General features: G+C 45.8%; 2 protein-coding genes across 2 annotated transcripts; one reads left to right on the plus strand and one right to left on the minus strand.

Annotated features, from left to right (window-relative positions):
- Positions 1 to 2706: 2706 nt before the first annotated feature.
- LOC116956492 (uncharacterized) lies at positions 2707 to 21221 on the plus strand. The gene is made up of 5 exons (XM_032978157.2): positions 2707 to 3251; positions 9389 to 9532; positions 13763 to 13973; positions 14730 to 14809; positions 17790 to 21221. Exons 1-5 carry the CDS (start codon positions 3170 to 3172, stop codon positions 17924 to 17926), a joined length of 654 nt encoding a protein of 217 aa, XP_032834048.2. The 5' UTR covers positions 2707 to 3169; the 3' UTR covers positions 17927 to 21221.
- Positions 21222 to 21673: 452 nt separating this feature from the next.
- On the minus strand, positions 21674 to 24030 carry LOC142906456 (uncharacterized). The gene is made up of 3 exons (XM_076054220.1): positions 24017 to 24030; positions 23929 to 23984; positions 21674 to 23679 (listed from the first exon to the last, which is right to left on the minus strand). The coding sequence occupies exons 1-3, from the start codon at positions 24028 to 24030 to the stop codon at positions 21674 to 21676; spliced, it is 2076 nt and encodes a 691-aa protein (XP_075910335.1).
- Positions 24031 to 25211: the final 1181 nt, after the last annotated feature.

A 25211-nucleotide genomic window follows, 5' to 3' on the forward strand; every position in this document is an offset into this window, starting at 1 on the left:
CACCGCACCAGGTACTCATTTGAGGCTGAATTGACCTAGGGGAGGCCCAGGACCGGTTCAGATAATCGTCAAAGGTATTGCCTGTGAGCTGGAATCGAACTAAGGAAGCCGGGTTCATAGGGCAGTGCGCTCACCGCTACACTGCCGATCCCCGCATGCACGGACGCACTTGTAATACACACACACACCAACACCCGCCATTCGTCACAAAGTGACGGTGACATCACCACGGCGCCTGTGCCAGGCTAGGTGCACTTTGAGGCCACGTGAAGTGTCGAAGGCCACGCTGCTGACAGGAGGAGGTCTCGGGACAGACCCAGCAGGTGCCATGGGTTGACCGACTGAGATGAGCGGTAGATGCACCACCAGCTGTACCCCTACTGTGCCAGGCTAGGTGCAGGATGAGGTCACGGGGACAGACCCAGCAGGTGCCATGGGTTTCCCGACTGAGATGACCGGTAGATGCACCACCAGCTGTACCACCCTACTGTGCCAGGCGAGGTGCAGGATGAGGTCACGGGGACAGACCCAGCAGGTGCCATGGGTTTCCCGACTTAGATGACCGGTAGATGCACCACCAGCTGTACCCCCTACTGCAACAACCTGCTGTGCTTTATCTGCCCGACGCTCCGCTCGTTGTTGTGAGCGTCGCTCCTCCGCCCTCCGTTGTTGTTGGAGGGCGACTGCCTCCAACTGCCCAGTAGCATCCTTCACGAGCCTCCTCCACAGAGGCCGATCTTGACACCGCTAGTACCAGTCATCGGCAAGTCCACTCAGCTCCACATCCTCCCGCACCGCATCACTCCATCTCTTCTTCAGCCCGTGTCGTGCCCGTTATGCCCCTTCTATGCGGCCGAACAAAACCTGTCAAGCATGCGTTACCTGACACACAGACCCACATACACACACAGACACCCACATACCTGACACACAGACCCACATACACACACACAGACAGCCACATACATGACACACAAACCCACATACACACACAGACACCCACATACATGACACACAGACCCACATACACACACAGACACCCACATACCTGACACACAGACCCACATACACACACAGACACCCACATACCTGACACACAGACCCACATACACACACACAAGGACAGCCACATACATGACACACAGACCCACATACACACACAGACACCCACATACCTGACACACAGACCCACATACACACACAAGGACAGCCACATACATGACACACAGACCCACATACACACACAGACACCCACATACCTGACACACAGACCCACATACACACACACAGACACCCACATACCTGACACACAGACCCACATACACACACAGACACCCACATACCTGACACACAGACCCACATACACACACAGACACCCACATACCTGACACACAGACCCACATACACACACACACATACACACAGATACCTGATACACAGACCCATATACACACACAGACACCCACATACCTGACACACAGACTCACATACACACACAGACACCCACATACACACACAGACCCACATACACACACAGACACCCACATACACACACAGATACCCACACACATACCCACTTACACACAGATACCCACATATACACAGATACCTGACACACAGACCCACATACACACACAGGTACCCACATACACACAGATACCTTATACACAGACGCACATACACACACACCCACATACACACAGATACCTTATACACAGACGCACATACACACACATCCACATACACACAGATACCTGAAACAGGGACCCACATACACACACAGATACCCACATACACACACAGATACTCACATATACAGATACCTGATACACAGACCCACATACACACACAGGTACCCACATACACACAGATACCTGAAACACAGACCCACATACACACAGACACCCACATACACACAGATACCTAACAAACAGACCCACATACACACACAGACACTCACATACACACAGATACCTGACAGACCCACATACACACACAGATACCCACATACACACACAGATACACACAGATACCTGACACACAGACCCACATACACACACAGACACCCACATACACACAGATACCCACACACAGACCCACATACACCCACATACACACAGATACTTGATACACAGACCCACATACACACACAGACACCCACATACACACACAGATACCACATACACACAGACACCCACATACATACAGATACCTGATACACAGGCCCACATACACACACAGATACCCACATATACACAGATACCTGATACACAGACCCACATACACACAGACACCCACATACACAGATACCTGATACACAGGCCCACATACACACACAGATACCCACATATACACAGATACCCACACACATACCCACTTACACACAAATATACCCACTTACACACAAAGACACAGATACATAATTACACAAGAAGACACACAGATACACACAGACACACAAATACACATACCCACTTACACACAAAGACACACAGATATACACAGATACACACTTACACACAAAGATACCCATTTACACACAAAGACACACAGATACACACATACATACGACAAAAACAATACTTAGCACACACAATCACGTACTGTATATAATTTTGCACTCAAGTAAATATTTTTTTTTAAAAGTACACTTAACACACCCACATTCCAAAGCCATTGCAAAACCTGTGCCGTGGTTGTGCTAAGATCACATTGCATCTCAGTGATTAACACAAAATACAAGTGTGATATAAATAAATAAATAAAGACGACAGCTTTAACAAACCTGAAGCCACAAACCTGTCCTACCGGACCAATGCGTGTTATTTTAGACGTTTACGAAATATATATTTAAATATTTCAAACCCTGCCTACTACCCCGAGCTGTGCCACTTCATAACCCGAGCCTTTTAAACTCTTTAACTGAACGGCGTTTGCGAGTCTCTCTTGAGAGGAAATTAATTTTATTTTTTACCTCACGGATAAAAAAAATTTCAGTCGAAGTTTTAATCGTAGTTTTTTTTTCTTATTTTTCACACACAAAGTACAGATAGCCGCGTTCGATTACGTTTCGAGTATTATACTCTTTAAAAATATATCTATCCGTCTATCGTATACATTTAAAAAGAAAATCGTTGACAAGAAGCTGAGGAGGAAGAACCCACAAATAATGGCGGGAAAACTTCTCCTCAACTTGGTGCTGGGGTCGAGCTTCTGTTGGTTGATGGCATCGGCCCAGATCCCAGACGTTGGTGAGTGGTTAAAACTTATAACAAATAATTATTAAAGTGTTTAAAACTTATTACAAATAATAAAGTGTTTAAAACTTATAACAAATAATAAAGTGCTTAAAGCTTATAACAAATAATTATTAAAGTGTTTAAAACCTATAACAAATAAATATAAAAGTGTTTAAAACTTATAACAAATAATTATAAAAGTGTTTAAAGCTTATAACAAAATAATTATAAAAGTGTTTAAAACTTATAACAAATAATAATGTGTTTAAAACTTATAACAAACAATAATAAATGTGTTTTTTTATGTTCTTGCTGTGGTTTTCACACCTGATGATGATTGCTTCTTGTGTTGCAGTCGAAACGTCGTGATAATTTTATTGTTTTATATTTTTTATTATTTGATTGTTTCCCTTCTACGTGGTGGTGACTTTACCGAAATAACTAAGAATATGAATCCCTGCAGTCACGAAAGCTTTAAATCAAAATAATAAAGTGTTTAAAACCTATAACAAAAATAAAGTGTTTATAGCTTAACCCACAGAGTTGCCTCATCTAAATAAGAGTTTAACAACTTGTAACAAAAATAAAGTGTTTAAATCTTAACCCACAGTTACCTCATCTAAATAAGAGTTTAACAACTTATAACAAAAATAAAGTGTTTAAAGCTTAACCCACAGTTACCTCATCTAAATAAGAGTTTAACAACTTATAACAAAAATAAAGTGTTTAAAGCTTAACCCACAGTTACCTAATCTAAATAAGAGTTTAACAACTTGTAACAAAAATAAAGTGTTTAAATCTTAACCCACAGTTACCTCATCTAAATAAGAGTTTAACAACTTATAACAAAAATAAAGTGTTTAAAGCTTAACCCACAGTTACCTCATCTAAATAAGAGTTTAACAACTTATAACAAAAATAAAGTGTTTAAAGCTTAACCCACAGTTACCTAATCTAAATAAGAGTTTAACAACTTATAACAAAAATAAAGTGTTTAAAACTTAACCCACAGTTACCTCATCTAAATAAGAGTTTAACAACATAACACAAATAAAGTGTTTAAAGCTTAACCCACAGAGTTACCTCATCGAAATAAGAGTTTAACAACTTAACACCGAGCGACTATTTCTCCAGCTAGTAAGAATAACGCTCTCCCTCACCTCCTTGTAACGAGGGCTAATTGTTAAAGTTGCGTCTTATAAGCCTGTACGGTTGATTATTATTATTAGAATTAAATAAATATATATTTACTTTTTTGTTGTTTAATTTTAAGATCTTTTTTTTGTTTGGTCGCTTAGACGGAGTGCGACCATCACGTCTGGTGTGAAGTCGTCGTTACAAATCGATTAATCATAATCATTACATAGTACTTCGCTTAAACGTATATCTCGTCAAATACGCTGCTCGTAATTATTATCGGAGGTCAATAAGAGCACGCATGATCATGTTGTCACAAGCACCGTGTGTGGTTCGTGCAAGTTTTGATTTATATGTCAGACAAAGGGGGGTAATAAAACATACTCAATCTAGATTTGAAGTTTTCCGTGACTGCATGGATCTTTTGATTCTTTCGGTAAAGCCCCGTAGTAGGTAGAACAAAATAAGATCAATTGAATCACGACGTTCCGGGCGCAACGCACAAACAACGACTGCTGAAGTCGACGAAAGGCGTGGTCATGTTGATGCTAAAAACATGTGGAGGGGGAAGAAACAAAACTGGAGAAAAATCGATGTGAACACCACGGGGAGATCGAGATAGTGAGAGTGAGACACGCAAACTCCAAATATACAGCAGCAGCAGTAGGTGTAAGGGTCTGGATCGAACCCACGACCTCCTGTATACCGGGCGAGGTAGTTAACATCTCATAGCGTAAGGGTCTGGATCGAATCCACGACCTCCTGTATACCAGGCGAGGTAGTTAACATCTCCTAGCCATCGTGATGATGATGATGATTAGAGAGAGTGAGACACGCAAACTCCTAATATACAGCAGCAGCAGTAAGTGTAAGGGTCTGGATCGAACCCACCACTACCTCTTGCATACCAGGCGAGGTAGTTAACATCTCCTAGCCATCGTGATGATGATGATGATGATTAGAGAGAGTGAGACACGCAAACTCCAAATATACAGCAGCAGCAGCAGGCATAAGGGTCTGGATCGAACCCACGACCTCCTGTATACCAGGCGTGGTAGTTAACATGTCATAGCGTAAGGGTCTGTATCGAGCCCACGACCTTCTGCATACCAGGCGAGGTAGTTAACATCTCCTAGTCATCGTGATGATGATGATGATTAGAGAGAGTGAGACGCAAACTCCAAATATACAGCAGCAGCAGTAAGTGTAAGGGTCTGGATCGAACCCACCGCTACCTCCTGTATACCAGGCGAGGTAGTTAACATCTCCTAGCCATCGTGATGATGATGATGATGAGAGAGAGTGAGACACGCAAACTCCAAATATACAGCAGCAGCAGGCGTAAGGGTCTGGATCGATGCAGGCCTATTGTTGTCAATTAGTAATTCTGTAAGTTTGAATTGCGGTGACTTGGAACCTCAGGGCAATGTCGCCTTCAGTACGCTACACAGCTCGCTTTAATCCGCTGCTGGATGATGGCTAGTCCCGGTATTTGACCATACTTCACCGCGATGCTCGGTGTGAATTGATGAAAGGCAGGGAGCACAGATGTGGATCAGTTATTCGGATTTACCCTGTGAGCCATTCGGCTCTTGATTTGGGTTCAACCGCAACAAACAATACAATTAACAAGATACACCTACAATTAATTGTACACAAATCTAAACATCGGCACGTACGTAAACGATAAAATCCTACAGAAAAAAAAGCACAACCGGTCCATGCTGCGTACAAAAAATGCAAACAATTCCATGTCGATGTTAGATCCCAATAACAATCATTATACAATACAGATCGAAATTTTAAGTATAAATCTATACTAAATAAAAAAATCGGGCCAAACCAAACCAAGCCCCTCTAAAACTTACTAAAACAATGCTATATAAACAAAGCAACCGTTTTCCCAACAAATGTGATTCAAGGTTTAGAATAGCGACACACACACAACACACATCACTAAACCTAGCGTCCTTGGCTAGCTGCATAAGCCAATCAATAACAGCCTAGACGTAATGTGGAGTCTAGATGTAATGTACAGGGTGCTTCGAAAAATTGTTAACTTTTACGGGACTCATATTCTTTGGGTCTTTCAGTCAAGTCACGTAGATAGAAAAATAATGAAGTAATAAAAAATAACGACGTTTCGACCGCAACCCAAAAGCAATCGTCTTCAGGTGAAAAACTACAGCAGGCGGACTGCTGAGGCAGGAAGAAATGGGACTATCGTTTTTAATGGAATAAGTAATATTTTAAAAACACGCTTTAATGGTACCCTACTAGTAATGTCAGAACTCCACGACTCCAGGAAGTGGGCCCCGAAGCTCGCCACAACGTAAGGGGACCGTGGGCCAATTACAGCCAACGTCAGTTGAGCGTGGACAATTAGACCCAAGCAGAAACATAGCATATACAAAATAATGTTTAAAAATATAGATTTTTAAAAAAATATTTTATGATAGAATATAGTATGACATAAGTATACCAAAGTCACGTTGAAGGAAAACAGCATATTTATTTATTATATTTTTTTATTATATTTTTATTATTTTTTTATTGTTTTTATATTTTTATTGTTTTTTACATATTATTTTATTTTTTATTGTTTTATATATTTTATTATTTTGTTGTTTCCCTTCAACGTGACTTTACCGAAAAAACTAAGAATATGAATTACTGCAGTCACGAAAGCTTTAAATCAAAATATAAGTATACCAAGTTTGGAGTCGATACCACATTGGGAAGTGGGTTAAAATTGTGTTACAAGATTTGAGAATACAACAACAGCGGCAGACAGAGTGAGTTCATAAAAAGCGTGTGAAAATAATAAAATAATACGGAAAAAATCACGCCGTTTCGATCGCAATACAAGCGAGCAATCGTCTTCAGGTGAAGAAAATACAGCAGGCGGACTGCTGAGGCAGGAAGAAATGGGACTATCGTTTTTCATGGAAAAAGAACGAATAATACACTAACATAATAACCAATGTAATGTCAATAGCTTTAAAAGGCCGAAGAGTCTCGCACGTGTTCGCCATCGTTGTCAACGCGTGCCTGGAATCTTCCCCAGGTGGTCTCCAAAGCCCCGAGCCAGCGCACTTCTTGTGCCGCTGTAGCAAATTCTCAGGAGTGTTAACATGTTTTTGAAGCGCCCTGTACAACAATTGGCCGCTTTGCACTGCCCTCTGCTGTCCAAACCCTATTAGTCTATGGGGGAGGGAGGGGGGGAGCTGTTTAGGATTTAATGTTAACCTTTTTAAATTTGCAGCGTGTTCAGAATGCGGCTGCTAAATAGTGTTAATCAGAACACCTCCTTCACATTGTATTACGCCCGTGTCAGCCCTCCCTGCATTGTTACGTTGCAATTATGGCTTTATTTTTTGGTGATTTCGAAAAGTTTTTTTGGTTTGGACATGTTTGTTTTGTTGTAGTACGGAGTTAGACTGATGGCCTTAATCTAAGTTTTCTTGTGGTTGTTGTTGTTGTTGTTGTTTGACTTGCATCCCACTGGGATGTTTTGCACACAGCGTTGGTGTACGGTGATTTTTCTGGAATATTTTGCTGTTTTTTTTCATGGATTTTCTGTTTGCAGTCACACAAAGTCACTTTAAGATGTTTTTCTTGTTCGTGTTTTTGTTTTTTTGTTTGTTGTGGTTGCACCTGATTCACGAGCCGAATGGCTCACAGGGCTATACCGATATAAATCAACTGAAACTGAAAATAAACTGATTGGCTTCCAGTCGCACGTAGAATCCAGTTTGAATTCCTCTTGTCACCTCAACAAAGCGATGGACCATCTTGATGCCCCAGCCTACATCATTGACACGCCTGCACCCATACATCCCCCTCAAGGTCCATAAGATGTGGGGGGTGCAGATCTTTTCTCTGCATTCCCAGGTCGAGGCTTCTTCGCTCTGTGAGTGACCGAGATGTTTCTCTGCGTAGCCCCCAGGCTAAGGAACGCTCTTCCACGAGACATCAGAGGGATCGCTCTGAGTCATCTAAAAAAAATATTGGTCTTAAAACGTATTCATACACGCGTCCGCTTGTTAAACTTTTAGTTCATTTAGTAAATGTATTTCTAATATAATTATTTTTATTCTGAGTGTGCTACTGCTGTGTTCTGTACAGCACTTTGAGATCCTTGATGAAAAGACAATATACATGGAATTATTATTCTAATGGACTGTCTATGGGTCTTATACAATGTTAGACTATGAGCTCCATCTAGGACTATGGATCATATATTAGGCTATGGGTTATATGAAAGTATAAAGGTCCTATGAAAGTCAATTGGTACTATATAATTCCGTATGGGTCCTATGTTAGTCTATTGGCCAGTGGAACCTATGTATGTATATGGGTTCTATGTATGTCTATGGGTCGTATGTATGTCTATTGGTCGTATGTATGTCTATGGGTCATTGGGTCCCATGTATGTCTTTGGGTTCTATGTTAGTCTATAGGTCATTGGGTCCCATGTATATCTTTTCATCATATGTTCGTCAATGGGTCCCTGATATATATCGATTGGTCCTATGTTAGTATATGGATCATTGGGTCCCGTGTATATCGATTGGTCCTATGTTAGTGTATGGGTCATTGGGTCCCATATATATCTATGGGTGCTATGTTAATCTGTGGACACTATATAAGTGGGGCTCTGTTTTAATCTATGGATCGTGTTTTTGAGACCTGTATCTGAAACCGAAAAACGACTGCTCTTCACCACTTTGTACATATCCTGACTCGCTAGGGCCTGGGGTATACACAGTAGATCGTGTCAACGCTCATAGCAAAATTACTTCATTTTTGCAAAACACCGGACCTGTGTGAGTGTGGGCGGGTCAGGCGACGAGCCGACTGGTCGGATATGCGACGCTGCGAACCATAGTTCCACAAAGTCTGAGCGACATCGGACAAATGCTAAAACAATAACGTGCATCTAAGAGTCTAACGGAGACGTCTTTTTGTCCGCTGCTTTCTTCTGTTATGGTCGGTGTTTGTGGTCGCAGGACGTCCGATGGTCATTGCGAATACGTCTTACTACCGGGCGGCGTACAGCTACAGCTCGCTCACCTTCAAAATCCCCAACTGCTTGCAGGTCATCGACCAGAATGTGGACCAGATCATGATCGTGGCGAGCAAATCCGACATCGGTAAGAATTAAAAACCTAAACCATGAACGTAAACTATTTTTTGATTTAAAGCTTTCGTGACTGCAGGGATTCATATTCTTGGTTCTTTCGGTAAAGTCACGTAGAAGGGAAACAATAAAATAATAAAAATATAAGACAATAAAATTCTCACGACGTTTCAACTGCAACACAAGCAAGCATCATCAGGTGTGTTTAAGGTCTGACACGGCAGGACCAACACCTCGGCCGTGGCAGATCATTGTTATAATTCAGTAGGCTCACATGACATTGACTTCTCCAAGACAGAGGTTCTTTGTAAGCCATCTGGCTACCATGAGAGATTCGTTCATGAGGCTATCCACATATACAAGCACAGAGACAATTTCAACCGAGAAGATGGATTCTGGCTTAGCAACCATTGGAAGGATTTGATAAACCATTTCAGGTCTTAATTGATTGTTCATGCTTACAGTGGCTTTCAGATAGCATACATTAATTTTTCGTCTCCCCCCTCCTCTTTTCAGAACATAGATGGACTCGTCCTTCTAAACAAACTGTCAAATCGCTGCCCGTGGTGCTAACGTTTTTAAAAAAATAAAAAAATACAAACACCGTTTAAAAATAAATGAATGCAAACCGCCACTTCTTTCAAATGTTTCTTGTTGCTGGTTTTCACACCTGATGATGACCGTTTGTGTTATAGTCGAAACGTCGTGAGAATTTTTATTGTTTTATATGTATTTTATTATTTTATTGTTTCCCTTCAACGTGACTTTACCGAAAGAGCTAAGAATATGAATCACTGCAGTCACGAAAGCTTTAAATCAAAATGTTAGGGGTATAAATAGTGAGTTTTGGGGGTAAGGGTTAGTGGTGTGTGTAATGTTTGGGGTATAAATAGTGATATTGTTTGGGGTTAGTGGTGTGTGTAATGTTAGGGGTATAAATAGTGATATTGTTAGGGGTATAAATAGTGATATTGTTTGGGGTTAGTGGTGTGTGTAATGTTAGGGGTATGAATAGTGATATTGTTAGGGTATAAATAGTGATATTGTTTGGGGTATGGGTTAGTGGTGTGTTTATGTTAGGGATAGTATAAGAGGTATATATAGTGATAGTGTTTGGGGTATAAATAGTGATATTGTTAGAGGTGTAAATAGTGATATTGTTTGGGGTTAGTGGTGTGTGTAATGTTAGGGGTATAAATAGTGATATTGTTAGGGGTATAAATAGTGATATTGTTTGGGGTAAGGGTTAGTGGTGTGTTTATGTTAGGGATAGTATAAGAGGTATATATAGTGATAGTGTTTGGGGTATAAATAGTGATATTGTTAGAGGTGTAAATAGTGATATTGTTTGGGGTTAGTGGTGTGTGTAATGTTAGGGGTATAAATAGTGATATTGTTAGGGGTATAAATAGTGATATTGTTTGGGGTAAGGGTTAGTGGTGTGTTTATGTTAGGGATAGTATAAGAGGTATATATAGTGATAGTGTTTGGGGTATAAATAGTGATATTGTTAGAGGTGTAAATAGTGATATTGTTTGGGGTTAGTGGTGTGTGTAATGGTAGGGGTATAAATAGTGATATTGTTTGGGGTAAGGGTTAGTGGTGTGTTTATGTTAGGGATAGTATAAGAGGTATAAATAGTGATAGTAGTTAGGGTTAGTGATGTGTCTAATATTAAGGATAGTATAAGAGGTATAAATAGTGAAAGTATAAGAGGTATTAATAGTGATATTGTTTGGGGTATAAATAGTGATAGTGTTTGGGGTTAGTGGTGTGTCTATGTTATGGACAGTGTAAGAGGTATAAATAGTGATAGTAGTTTAGGGGTAAGGGTTAGTAGTGTGTGTAATGTTATGGACAGTGTAAGAGGTATAAATAGTGATAGTAGTTTAGGGGTAAGGGTTAGTAGTGTGTGTAATGTTATGGACAGTGTAAGAGGTATAAATAGTGATAGTAGTTTAGGGGTAAGGGTTAGTAGTGTGTGTAATGTTATGGACAGTGTAAGAGGTATAAATAGTGATAGTAGTTTAGGGGTAAGGGTTAGTAGTGTGTGTAATGTTATGGACAGTGTAAGAGGTATAAATAGTGATAGTAGTTTAGGGGTAAGGGTTAGTAGTGTGTGTAATGTTATGGACAGTGTAAGAGGTATAAATAGTGATAGTAGTTTAGGGGTAAGGGTTAGTAGTGTGTGTAATGTTAGGGACAGTGTAAGAGGTATAAATAGTGATAGTAGTTTAGGGGTAAGGGTTAGTAGTGTGTGTAATGTTAGGGACAGTGTAAGAGGTATAAATAGTGATAGTAGTTTAGAGGTAAGGGTTAGTAGTGTGTGTAATGTTAGGGACAGTGTAAGAGGTATAAATAGTGATAGTAGTTTAGGGATAAGGGTTAGTAGTGTGTGTAATGTTAGGGACAGTGTAAGAGGTATAAATAGTGATAGTAGTTTAGGGGTAAGGGTTAGTAGTGTGTGTAATGTTATGGACAGTGTAAGAGGTATAAATAGGTATTGTATACGAGGTATAAATAGTGATATTGTTTGGGGTTAGTGGTGTGTGTAATGTTATGGACAGTGTAAGAGGTATAAATAGGTATTGTATACGAGGTATAAATAGTGATATTGTTTGGGGTTAGTGGTGTGTGTAATGTTATGGACAGTGTAAGAGGTATAAATAGGTATTGTATACGAGGTATAAATAGTGATATTGTTTGGGGTTAGTGGTGTGTGTAATGTTATGGACAGTGTAAGAGGTATAAATAGGTATTGTATACGAGGTATAAATAGTGATATTGTTTGGGGTTAGTGGTGTGTGTAATGTTATGGACAGTGTAAGAGGTATAAATAGGTATTGTATACGAGGTATAAATAGTGATATTGTTTGGGGTTAGTGGTGTGTGTAATGTTATGGACAGTGTAAGAGGTATAAATAGGTATTGTATACGAGGTATAAATAGTGATATTGTTTGGGGTTAGTGGTGTGTGTAATGTTATGGACAGTGTAAGAGGTATAAATAGGTATTGTATACGAGGTATAAATAGTGATATTGTTTGGGGTTAGTGGTGTGTGTAATGTTATGGACAGTGTAAGAGGTATAAATAGGTATTGTATACGAGGTATAAATAGTGATATTGTTTGGGGTTAGTGGTGTGTGTAATGTTATGGACAGTGTAAGAGGTATAAATAGGTATTGTATACGAGGTATAAATAGTGATATTGTTTGGGGTTAGTGGTGTGTGTAATGTTATGGACAGTGTAAGAGGTATAAATAGGTATTGTATACGAGGTATAAATAGTGATATTGTTTGGGGTTAGTGGTGTGTGTAATGTTATGGACAGTGTAAGAGGTATAAATAGGTATTGTATACGAGGTATAAATAGTGATATTGTTTGGGGTTAGTGGTGTGTGTAATGTTATGGACAGTGTAAGAGGTATAAATAGGTATTGTATACGAGGTATAAATAGTGATATTGTTTGGGGTTAGTGGTGTGTGTAATGTTATGGACAGTGTAAGAGGTATAAATAGGTATTGTATACGAGGTATAAATAGTGATATTGTTTGGGGTTAGTGGTGTGTGTAATGTTATGGACAGTGTAAGAGGTATAAATAGGTATTGTATACGAGGTATAAATAGTGATATTGTTTGGGGTTAGTGGTGTGTGTAATGTTATGGACAGTGTAAGAGGTATAAATAGGTATTGTATACGAGGTATAAATAGTGATATTGTTTGGGGTTAGTGGTGTGTGTAATGTTATGGACAGTGTAAGAGGTATAAATAGGTATTGTATACGAGGTATAAATAGTGATATTGTTTGGGGTTAGTGGTGTGTGTAATGTTAGGGACAGTGTAAGAGGTATAAATAGGTATTGTATACGAGGTATAAATAGTGATATTGTTTGGGGTTAGTGGTGTGTGTAATGTTAGGGACAGTGTAAGAGGTATAAATAGGTATTGTATACGAGGTATAAATAGTGATATTGTTTGGGGTTAGTGGTGTGTGTAATGTTATGGACAGTGTAAGAGGTATAAATAGGTATTGTATACGAGGTATAAATAGTGATATTGTTTGGGGTTAGTGGTGTGTGTAATGTGTGGGATAGTTGGCCCAGGTGCCCACTCGTGTGCCATCGTGGTGGCCTTCATAGGCACCGATGCTGCTCGTTCCTATGCCCCCCGACGACAATCCCCTAAACGCTACCCTGGGGTGACGATCTTTATCTCTGTCCCCTGTCCAATGGTGCGCCAGCCCCAACGATCACCACCGACACCACCTTCCCTAACGGCGTGTACATGGTGGACAAGTTTGCCGTGCCACCCTGCAATCCGGGCTCCAACATGGACTCGGTGTACCGGCTGGGCGCCAACACCGAAAGCCTCCAGACGTGCACCTCGACTCCACAGCCCCCCACAGTCATCGCCGAGTGCAACCCTCCCCTCCTCAACGGCACCCAGTACAGGTGACAGGGGCTGGCGGGGGGGGGGGGGGGTTGGGTGGGGTGTGAGGGGGGGTCGGAGAGGGGGGGAGTGGTGTTGGGGGGGTGTCGGAGGGGGGGGAGTTGGACGGGTGTGGGGGTGGTGTGGGGAGGGGGGTGTCTGAGGGGGGGGGGGGTGTTGGGGGTGGTGTGGGGAGGGGGGGGGTGTTGGGGTGGGGGTGGGGAGGGGGGTGTGTGAGGGGGGGGTGTTGAGGGTGGTGTGGGGAGGGGGGTGTCTGAGGGGGGGGGGGTGTTGGGGGTGGCGTGGGGAGGGGGGGGTGTTGGGGTGGGGGTGATGGGTCCCAGAGATGCAGAACGATCTTACAACGTTGTGGCAAAAAGAGTCACGTGTTTGGTTTCCGATTAATCGTTGTCTTAACCTGCCCAGCCACCCCCCCCCCCCCCGCATAAGATGTAATACGCACACGCGCAAGTCATAAAGGTTTGCGATAAATCTTACACGAGTGGTCAGGGCTACTCCCTGACCACTCGTGGTGGTTGGTGGTGGTTGTGGTGGTAATGGTAGAGCGGTGGTGACGTCACCGCCACTTGGTGGTGGACGGCGGTTGTTGTTGTTGTTGTTGATGGTGCAATGGTTGGTGTTGTGGTTGTTGTTGGTGATGGTGTTGGTGATGTTGCTTGTGGGGGTTGGTGGTAACATGGTGGATGTTGTTGTTGATGGTGTGGTGTTTGGTGGTCACATGGTGGAGCTAACCGTGTCCGTGTGTGTGTGTTTGACAGGGTAAATGCCATTCTCTATGTTGGACAACTCGCTGCAAAACAGCTCGGCTGGTCTGCCCAGGCCAGCACGTTCTCGACACGTAAGAAGCGCATCACTGTTGTTGTTGTTGTTTGTGTGTCACTGTTGTTGTTGTTTGTGTGTCACTGTTGTTGTTGTTGTTTGTGTGTCACTGTTGTTGTTGTTTGTGTGTCACTGTTGTTGTTGTTGTTTGTGTGTCACTGTTGTTGTTGTTGTTTGTGTGTCACTGTTGTTGTTGTTGTTTGTGTGTCACTGTTGTTGTTGTTTGTGTGTCACTGTTGTTGTTGTTGTTTGTGTGTCACTGTTGTTGTTGTTTGTGTGTCACCGTCACGCCCAAACTCAACCAGACCGTGCGGTCGATCATCGTCGTTCCGTCACCAGATGGAGATTCCGTTTGGAATGTGTGATTGTACGTGCTGTACGTACGTTGAAATTCTTGCTCCACCGTACGTAGCCCCACAGTACCAATCGGAGGTGCGGGGTTGGAAGGACACCAAACTAAACACAACAACAACAAGAAGAAGAAGCGGTTTGAAAGAAATGGGTTTTCAATCGAGAGAGCAGAGCAGTTCAGCGCTCCCTGTGTTAGCGAATGGTCCGCGGAAGTGGATATCACAGAGCTACCTCTGGTGCACACAGAACGGTCCGCGGAAGTGGATATCACAGAACTACCTCTGGTGCACACAGAACGGTCCGCGGAAGCGGATATCACAGAGCTACCTCTGGTGCACACAGAACGGTCCACGGAAGCGGATATCACAGAACTACCTCTGGTGCACACAGAACGGTCCGCGGAAGCGGATATCACAGAGCTACCTCTGGTGCACACAGAACGGTCCACGGAAGCGGATATCACAGAACTACCTCTGGTGCACACAGAACGGTCCGCGGAAGCGGATATCACAGAGCTACCTCTGGTGCACACAGAACGGTCCGCGGAAGTGGATATCACAGAACTACCTCTGGTGCACACAGAACGGTCCGCGGAAGTGGATATCACAGAGCTACCTCTGGTCCACACAGAACGGTCCGCGGAAGCGGATATCACAGAACTACCTCTGGTCCACACAGAACGGTCCGCGGAAGTGGATATCACAGAGCTACCTCTGGTCCACACAGAACGGTCCGCGGAAGTAGATATCACAGAGCTACCTCTGGTGCACACAGAACGGTCCGCGGAAGTGGATATCACAGAACTACCTCTGGTGCACACAGAACGGTCCGCGGAAGTGGATATCACAGAGCTACCTCTGGTCCACACAGAACGGTCCGCGGAAGCGGATATCACAGAACTACATCTGGTCCACACAGAACGGTCCGCGGAAGTGGATATCACAGAGCTACCTCTGGTCCACACAGAACGGTCCGCGGAAGTAGATATCACAGAGCTACCTCTGGTGCACACAGAACGGTCCGCGGAAGTGGATATCACAGAGCTACCTCTGGTGCACGTAGAACGGTCCGCGGAAGTGGATATCACAGAGCTACCTCTGAAATGCCTTCTTCTTCAAGTGACCTGTCATCCACGCAACAGGAGGCAGCATTTCCCATCCACTCTGCCATACAAGGGTTTACACAGCAACGGAGAACGCAATAAGACGCGGGCTGCGGTGACATGGCGCAACAGCAGCAGAAATCCTTGGCCGCTTCTTGTAGAGGTTTGCGATTCGTATACGGAAGGCAGCCAAAAAAAATATCACGGCATCGTCCATGCCGCCCACAGTGGACGTCGCAACTTACACTTACTTACACCTACCTCGTGACTAACACGTCGTGACTAACGAGCTAGTCGTGACTAACGAGCTAGTCGTGACTAACACGTCGCGACTAACGAGCTAGTCGTGACTAACGAGCTAGTCGTGACTAACAAGTCGTGACTAACACGTCGTGACTAACGAGCTAGTCGTGACTAACGAGCTAGTCGTGACTAACACGTCGCGACTAACGAGCTAGTCGTGACTAACAAGTCGTGACTAACACGTCGTGACTAACGAGCTAGTCGTGACTAACGAGCTAGTCGTGACTAACACGTCGCGACTAACGAGCTAGTCGTGACTAACGAGCTAGTCGTGACTAACAAGTCGTGACTAACACGTCGTGACTAACGAGCTAGTCGTGACTAACGAGCTAGTCGTGACTAACCAGCTAGTCGTGACTAACAATTCGTGACTAATACGTCGTGACTAACGAGCTAGTCGTGACTAACACGTCGTGACTAACACGTTGTGACTAACACGTCGTGAGTAACCAGCTAGTCGTGACTAACGAGCACCTCGTGACTAACACGTCGTGACTCACGCGTACGTCATCGGAAACGGAATCGGAAGAAAAAAAAACCTGCACGTCAGCAATAGAGTACGTTGCACTGCCCTCTGCTGCCCAAACCCTTTTAGTCTACGGGGGGGGGGGTGGTGATCTTCTTTCGGATCTTATGTAAAACCTATATTAGGCCGTGTCCTATAGAGTGTTAAACTATCATACCTGTGATCCCCTTATCAGTGCCAAAAGCCGCTGTTGTTGCGAGTCTGATGACCGGAGTTTGCACGATGATGCTTTATTATTCTGCGTCTCTCCGTAGAATGATTTGGAGAGGCAATTCAGAATCACAATTCAGAATCTTCATTTATCCCGGAGAAAAATCCGATGCGCTTTGAAGCGCTTTTCCTTTTGGTCACAGATGCATACCTGTCGACCCCTTAGTCCCTTATTACAGACCAATTCAGAACTTATTGGTCACCCCGTGACATTAAAAATCTCAACGTTCATCCTACAAAAGTCCCATCGCAAGGGAGAAACACGGACAGATAGACAAAAAAACTCTGCCCATACCGAAACGGCTGCGCCACGTATGGACCTGAAAACCCAATTTCCCTGCACGAGATCAACGGGGTTAACCTCATGGGTTCACACGGTATGGACTTTGAGCTCCATAGAAGTCTACGTAGATCCCATGTCGTCACAATGACGAATGTAAATGTAACACCCCTTCCACGGTGCGATCTCCCCCCCCCGTTCCCCGCTCGCCCCCCCCCCGTCCCCAGGCTTTCCGCGCGGTGACATCCCCCTTCCGCCTGGAGGCCGCTCTGGAGGGATGGTCGTGATCACCGTGATCCTCACCATCCTAATGGCCCTGCTCATAGTCATCCTCGTCTGGGCCATACTCAGCGGCAGGAAGTGAGAGGTGCCGAGGGGATGTGGGACCCCCCTCCCCCCTCCCCCCTCCCCCCCAAGCCGCCCGTTCCCTCCCTCCGTCCCTTCGCCCACCCCAGCCACCCCTGTAACGTTTCCCCCGGGGACACGGGGGGGGAGGGACATCTTCACTACTTTGACGGTGAAAACTTTTACGAAGTGAGACTTAAAACTATCAAGCCGCCGAACGGGCGTTGCGTGCGTGCCTGCGTGCACGTGTGCGCGTGTGTGCGTGTGTGTGTGTGCGTGTGTGTGTGTGCGTGTGTGTGTGTGCGTGTGTGTGTGTGTGCGTGTGTGTGCGTGCGTGTGTGTGCGTGTGTGTGTGCGTGTGTGTGTGTGTGTGTGCGTGCGTGTGTGTGCGTGTGTGTGTGTGCGTGTGTGTGCGTGCGTGTGTGTGCGTGTGTGTGTGTGTGCGCGTGTGTGTGCGTGTGTGTGCGTGTGTGCGTGTGTGTGTGTGCGTGTGTGTGCGTGTGTGTGTGTGCGTGTGTGTGTGTGCGTGTGTGTGTGTGTGTGCGTGTGTGTGTGTGCGTGCGTGTGTGTGTGTGCGTGTGTGTGTGTGCGTGTGTGTGTGTGTGCGTGTGTGTGTGTGCGTGCGTGTGTGTGCGTGTGTGTGTGTGTGTGCGTGTGTGAGTGTGTGCGTGTGTGTGTGCCTGCGTGCGCGCGTGCATGTGCGTGCTCGTACGTGCGTGTGCTCGCTAACACCACTTGCCACAACGGTCTGTTCAGGGCTATAGGGCGGGGAGAGGTGGGGGGGGGGTGATTTTCGTCTTTGTATATTGTAAGCAGATCTTCATCCGTCACCGTGTGTCTACGTAATATATTGAGCGGTGGGGGGGGGGGGCTACGTAATATATTGAGCGGTGTGGGGGGGGGGGTAGCGACTTGGCCCGGCCGTTCGAACCACCACCGCCCCCCGTCTAACGCTGCGAACAATGAATAAACCATATACAGCGTGCTTCAAAACAATGTTAACACTTACATGGGACTATCGTTTTTAATGGAAAAACAACGGATAATGATAATAATAATAATAGTAGTAATAATACACTGCAACACGATAACAAATGTAATGTTAATAGCTTCAACCTTCTCCAGGTGGTCTCCAGAGCCCGGAGGCAGCGGCACATTTATTGTGGTGTTGTTGCAAATTCTCGGAAGTGTTAACATTTTTTTTAAAGCGACCTGTATATGTGATTGTTAAACATCCCGCGGGCGCCCGCGAGATATTCGGCAACGAGGTGCGTAGGACACCAGGTCTGCCAGCGTCGCGGTCCAAATCGCCCCCAAATAATAAAAAAATATTCGTAAGAAACGCGAGCACTTGACGCGCCAAAGTTACTTTTGGTCGAGGTGAAGCCGCCACCTCCCCCCCCCAACACCCCACGACCCCTCCACTCCCACGCATGGCGACAACCGGCAAACTCGTGGCAAGGGCCGGGGCCGTATAACCCAAGCAGCAAACGTGCGACGGTGGAATTCCACCCGCGCCGACAGAGCGGGAGAGGGGGGGCGCACGGACAATAGAGAGGGCAAAATGTGAGCTGCCTCGCCTGGTATACAGGAGGGCGTGGGTTCGATCCCGACCCTGACGCCTCCCTGTATAGTTGGAGTTTGTGTGTGTCTCTCTCTCTCTCTCGTCATCATCATCACGGTGGCTAGGAGATGTTAACTACCTCGCCTGGTATGTAGGAGGGCGTGGGTTCGATCCCGACCCTGACGCCTGCTGCTGTATATTTGGAGTTTGCGTCTCTCTCTCTCATCATCATCATCACGGTGGCTAGGAGATGTTAACTACCTCACCCTGGTATGTAGGAGGGCGTGGGTTCGATCCCGACCCTGACGCCTCCCTGTATAGTTGGAGTTTGCGCGTCTCTCTCCCCGTGGTTGCGTGGATTTTTTCCTCCGGTTCTTTCCCTCCACGTTTAGAAACACGCGTTGACTGCATTTCGCTGCTGCTATAAATGTCCACGTGATGATAATGAGCCGCTTCTGTTGAGCTATCGTGTTGCAATAGCCAGGCTCGCGTCTGAGAATGAGCTACGTAGCTCAATGGGGCTTTACCTGTTAAAATAAAAAAAAATATTATGGTGTAATAGTTTCAACACGGGACGTCTCAAACGAGGCGTTGCTGCGGTCGATCCCGCGAAAATAAATTAAAAAAACTCCGCAGACCGGCGGCCTCTCTCCGAAATCGTCACGGTCCAAATTTGTAAAAAAAAAAAATCTGAAAACAAAAACTCTACTCACAAAATGAGTTGATTGGGAAATGCACGACAACGCTGTCAGCCACCCACCCACCACCCACCCAGCACCCACCCCACCACTAGCCACTGCCAGGCTGTCCCCCGTCCGTTAGACACGGAGCCTCTCTTCATTGATGAGCCTTGCGCTGTTGCAGGAACGCTAGGTGCCAGATCACGGCATGCTCCCCGTAATTTTGATTTGAATGGGGAGCTAAACAAGAAAGTTTAGAGTGCGCCCCGGCGCGTGGATTATTTTATTTTTTTGATCGACGGCGATTTACTTGGCCGTTGCCTTTCGCGCATCTGAAGGGGGTCTGCCGGAGTTTGGCGCGCAGGAGCGCTCCCGTGAGCGACGTCTGATGGCCACTGAGCAGCGATCGTTGCGAGAAGCTCGGCCGGCGCCGCCGACGACAGGCGCGCCAGGTCAAAACACGGGAAAGTTTTTAGTTTTTATATTCGGTTAAACACAAAAAAAAGCCGCTGCTGGTTGATATTGGCCGAAGGACTAAACAAATGAATATATATATTTTTTAACTTCGTAATGTGGACACACGAAATGGAGTTCTGCTTATATAAATATTCTGACGTGTTTATGGCTCTTGGAACAAAATAATAATTAAAATGTCACTCCCCCCGCCCCCTCCTCCCCGATCCTTAGTAAGGCCCCCGATACCATCGCGAGCGCTTGATTATTAAAACATCATGATGTCCGCTTTCAGAAAGCCGTCGGCCGCTGCCACTGTTCCATGCTTGATGTACTTAACCTGCGTGACCTGTCCTCCAATCCACCCGCACGCGACATGATTTCATTGTCGCTCCATCATCCTCCGTGGACGTGCCCCTGTCGGAAGCGTCCCTATCCCTCGGCTGCCCCATCGTTGTTAGTCTCGGCCATCATCGTCGTCTTCATCATCGTCACCATCGTCGTTATCCCCTCTGACTGAGGCCACACTCACTTCCGTGAACCCTGTCCCATTCCGATGACGTACGGTTTTTCTTTCATTTATTTTTAATTCGTATGTAAGACTAATATATATAAAACCCATAATATAAAATAACATTGTTGGTACAGAGGCTCCCGCGAGGCCACGCGGGGGAAGGGCTCGCGAAAGTGGCACGGTTCGTGGCGCCGGTTGTCGTAGTTGGGCGGCCGTCGTGTCGCTGTGGTTCTCCGCGGTGAGTAACGACCTCTGCAAGCACAGCGGCGCTACTGCCGCTACCGCCACGCCTCTCCCAAAATAAAATCAACGCCGAGCCACTTGCGTGCAGTTCCGAGATTCAGCGGTGAACGGGACACCACCCGCACCATCCTGCAGCTTGCAGAAGACGTCGCGGACATGGAGAAGGGGTTGACAGTTTTTGAACGATGCTGATTTTTTTTATTTTAAACCCCCGTGTGTTCTCCCGTGTCCGTCTCTCGGTTTCATTTCTGAGGTGCGCGTCTCTCCGTCGTGCGCGGCCTTTTGAGTTTGCGGTTCCAGATTTTTTCATTCTCATGGCCAGGGTCGTTCGCCACCACTACTACCGCCACTACTACCGCCACTACCACCACTACTACCACCACTACTACCACCACTACCACCACCACTACTACCACCACTACTACCACCACTATCACCACAACTACCACCACGACTACCGCCACTACCACCACTACTACCGCCACTACCACCACTACTACTACCACTACTACCGCCACTACTACTGCCACTATCACCACTACTACCACTACTACTACCACTACTACTTCCACTACTACCACCACTACTACCACTACTACCACCACTACTCCCACCACTACTACCACTATTACTACCATCACTACCACCACTACTCCCACCACTACTCCCACCACTACTACCATCACTGCTCCCACTACTATTACCACCACTACTACCGCCACTACCACCACTACTACCGCTACTACCACCACTACTACCACTACTACTACCACTACTACCACCACTACTACTACCACTACTCCCACCACTACTCCCACCACTACTACCATCACTACTCCCACTACTACCATCACCACTACTACCGCTACCACCTGTACTACCGCCACTACTACCACCACTACTCCCACCACTCCCACCACTACCACCACTACTACTACCACTATTCCCACCACTACTACCATCACTACTCCCACTACTACTACCATCACTACTCCCACTACTACTACCATCACTACTCCCACTACTACTACCACCACTACTACCATCACTACTCCCACTACTACTAACACCACTACTACCATCACCACTACTACCACTACCACCTGTACTACCGCCACTACTACCACCACTACCACCACTACTACCACTACTACTACCACTACTCCCACCACTACTACCATCACTACTCCCACTACTACTACCACCACTACTACCATCACTACTCCCACTACTACTACCACCACTACTACCATCACTACTCCCACTACTACTACCACCACTACTACCATCACTACTCCCACTACTACTACCACCACTACTACCATCACTACTCCCACTACTACTACCACCACTACTACCGCCACTACCACCACTACTACCGCTACTCCCACCACTACTCCCACCACTACTACCATCACCACTACTACCACTACCACCTGTACTCCCACCACTACTACCATCACTACTCCCACTACTACTACCACCACTACTACCATCACTACTCCCACTACTACTAACACCACTACTACCATCACCACTACTACCACTACCACCTGTACTACCGCCACTACTACCACCACTACTACCGCTACTACCACCACTACTACCACTACTCCCACCACTACTCCCACCACTACTCCCACTACTACTAACACCACTACTACCATCACCACTACTACCACTACCACCTGTACTACTGCCACTACTACCACCACTACTCCCACCACTACCACCACTACTACCACTACTACTACCACTACTCCCACCACTACTACCACCACTACTCCCACTACTACTAACACCACTACTACCATCACCACTACTACTACCACTACCACCACTACTACTACCACTACCACCTGTACTACCGCCACTACTACTACCACCATTACTCCCACTACTACTAACACCACTACTACCATCACCACTACTACCACTACCACCTGTACTACCGCCACTACTACCACCACTACTACCGCTACTACCACCACTACTACCACTACTCCCACCACTACTCCCACCACTACTCCCACTACTTCTAACACCACTACTACCACTACCACCTGTACTACTGCCACTACTACCACCACTACTACCGCTACTACCACCACTACTACCACTACTCCCACCACTACTCCCACCACTACTCCCACTACTACTAACACCACTACTACCATCACCACTACTACCACTACCACCTGTACTACCGCCACTACTACCACCACTACTACCGCTACTACCACCACTACTACCACTACTCCCACCACTACTCCCACCACTACTCCCACTACTACTAACACCACTACTACCACTACCACCTGTACTACCGCCACTACTACCACCACTACTACCGCTACTACCACCACTACTCCCACCACTACTACCACCACTACTCCCACTACTACTAACACCACTACTACCATCACCACTACTACTACCACTACCACCACTACTACTACCACTACCACCTGTACTACCGCCACTACTACTACCACCATTACTCCCACTACTACTAACACCACTACTACCATCACCACTACCACCACTACTACCATCACCACTACTACCACTACCACCTGTACTACCGCCACTACTACCACCACTACTCCCACCACTACCACCACTACTCCCACCACTACTCCCACTACTACTAACACCACTACTACCATCACCACTACTACCGCTACCACCTGTACTACTGCTACTACTACCACCACTACTACCGCCACTACCACCACTACTACCGCTACTCACACCACTACTCCCACTACTACTAACACCACTACTACCATCACCACTACTACCACTACCACCTGTACTACCGCCACTACTACCACCACTACTCCCACCACTACCACCACTACTCCCACCACTACTACCATCACTACTCCCACTACTACTACCACCACTACTACCACTACTACCATCACCACTACTAACACCACTACTACCACTACCACCACTACTACCGCTACTCCCACCACTACTCCCACCACTACTCCCACTACTACTAACACCACTACTACCATCACCACTACTACCACTACCACCACTACCACCTGTACTACCGCCACTACCACTACCGCCGCCGCGTAGAGCCAGGGGGTAAATCTGTGGTTGGTTTTCCGAACGTCGCCGCAACGTTTTTCGGACGTTCAGCGTCACTTACCTTGGTGTTGTTAATCGTGGAGGGTTAGGGGGGGGGGGGAGGTGAATTTGTAAAGTCAGCAGTGCGTGGTTTTAAAAAACCATCTTGGTTAGATTGCATTGCCGATTTTAAACCGATCGCCAATGACTGTACCGAGTAAACAAGTCGTAATAATTCTTCACTTCATAATTTGTATTCCTCGAATTATTGTCAGTTTTGTGGTGAATTAATTACACGCATCTAAGTTGAGTACGCTGAGTCGTCTTGAATTTTCAGTCTTGCATTTTGTTTTGCGTGCATTTACTCATATATATACAAGCTTTACTACCCGGCTTCGCCTGGGACTTGGATCCACCACGCCCGGCCGCCTTTGTCTCCCCAGTGGCGATGTTCACACATCACACCAGTTACTCGTTTGAGGCTGAGTCGACCTAGGGGAGGCCCAGGACCGGTTAAAATAATCGTCACCGGTGGTGTCCGTGAGCGGGAATTGCCGGGTTCGTAGCGCGGCGTAGCGCTAACCGCGACACTACCACTTCCCCCCACACACACAGACACACACACACAACAACAACAGCCGCCATTCGCCACTAAGTGGCGGTGACGTCACCACGACGCTTGTGCCAGGCTATGTGCACCCTGAGGCCACGTGAAGTGTCGAACGCCCGCTGGCAGGAGGTCACGGGGCAGACCCAGGTGCCA

Source organism: Petromyzon marinus, chromosome 65, assembly GCF_048934315.1.
Source record: "Petromyzon marinus isolate PM22_M1 ecotype Great Lakes invasive population chromosome 65, UKy_Petmar_22M1.pri1.0, whole genome shotgun sequence".
In the NCBI taxonomy this organism is placed as follows: Eukaryota; Metazoa; Chordata; class Hyperoartia; order Petromyzontiformes; family Petromyzontidae; genus Petromyzon; species Petromyzon marinus.

Bases quoted from the DNA above. Each gene is read 5' to 3' on its own strand.
- LOC116956492 (XM_032978157.2), top strand. From the start codon at position 3,170: ATGGCGGGAAAACTTCTCCTCAACTTGGTGCTGGGGTCGAGCTTCTGT. The intron at 3,252-9,388 runs GTGAGTGGTTAA...TTGTGGTCGCAG, and splicing joins GGCCCAGATCCCAGACGTTG to GACGTCCGATGGTCATTGCG. The intron at 14,810-17,789 runs GTAAGAAGCGCA...CCCCGTCCCCAG, and splicing joins GGCCAGCACGTTCTCGACAC to GCTTTCCGCGCGGTGACATC.
- LOC142906456 (XM_076054220.1), bottom strand. The intron at 23,680-23,928 runs GTAGTAGTGGTG...GCGGTAGTACAG, and splicing joins CGGTAGTACAGGTGGTAGTG to GTGGTAGTGGTAGTAGTGGT.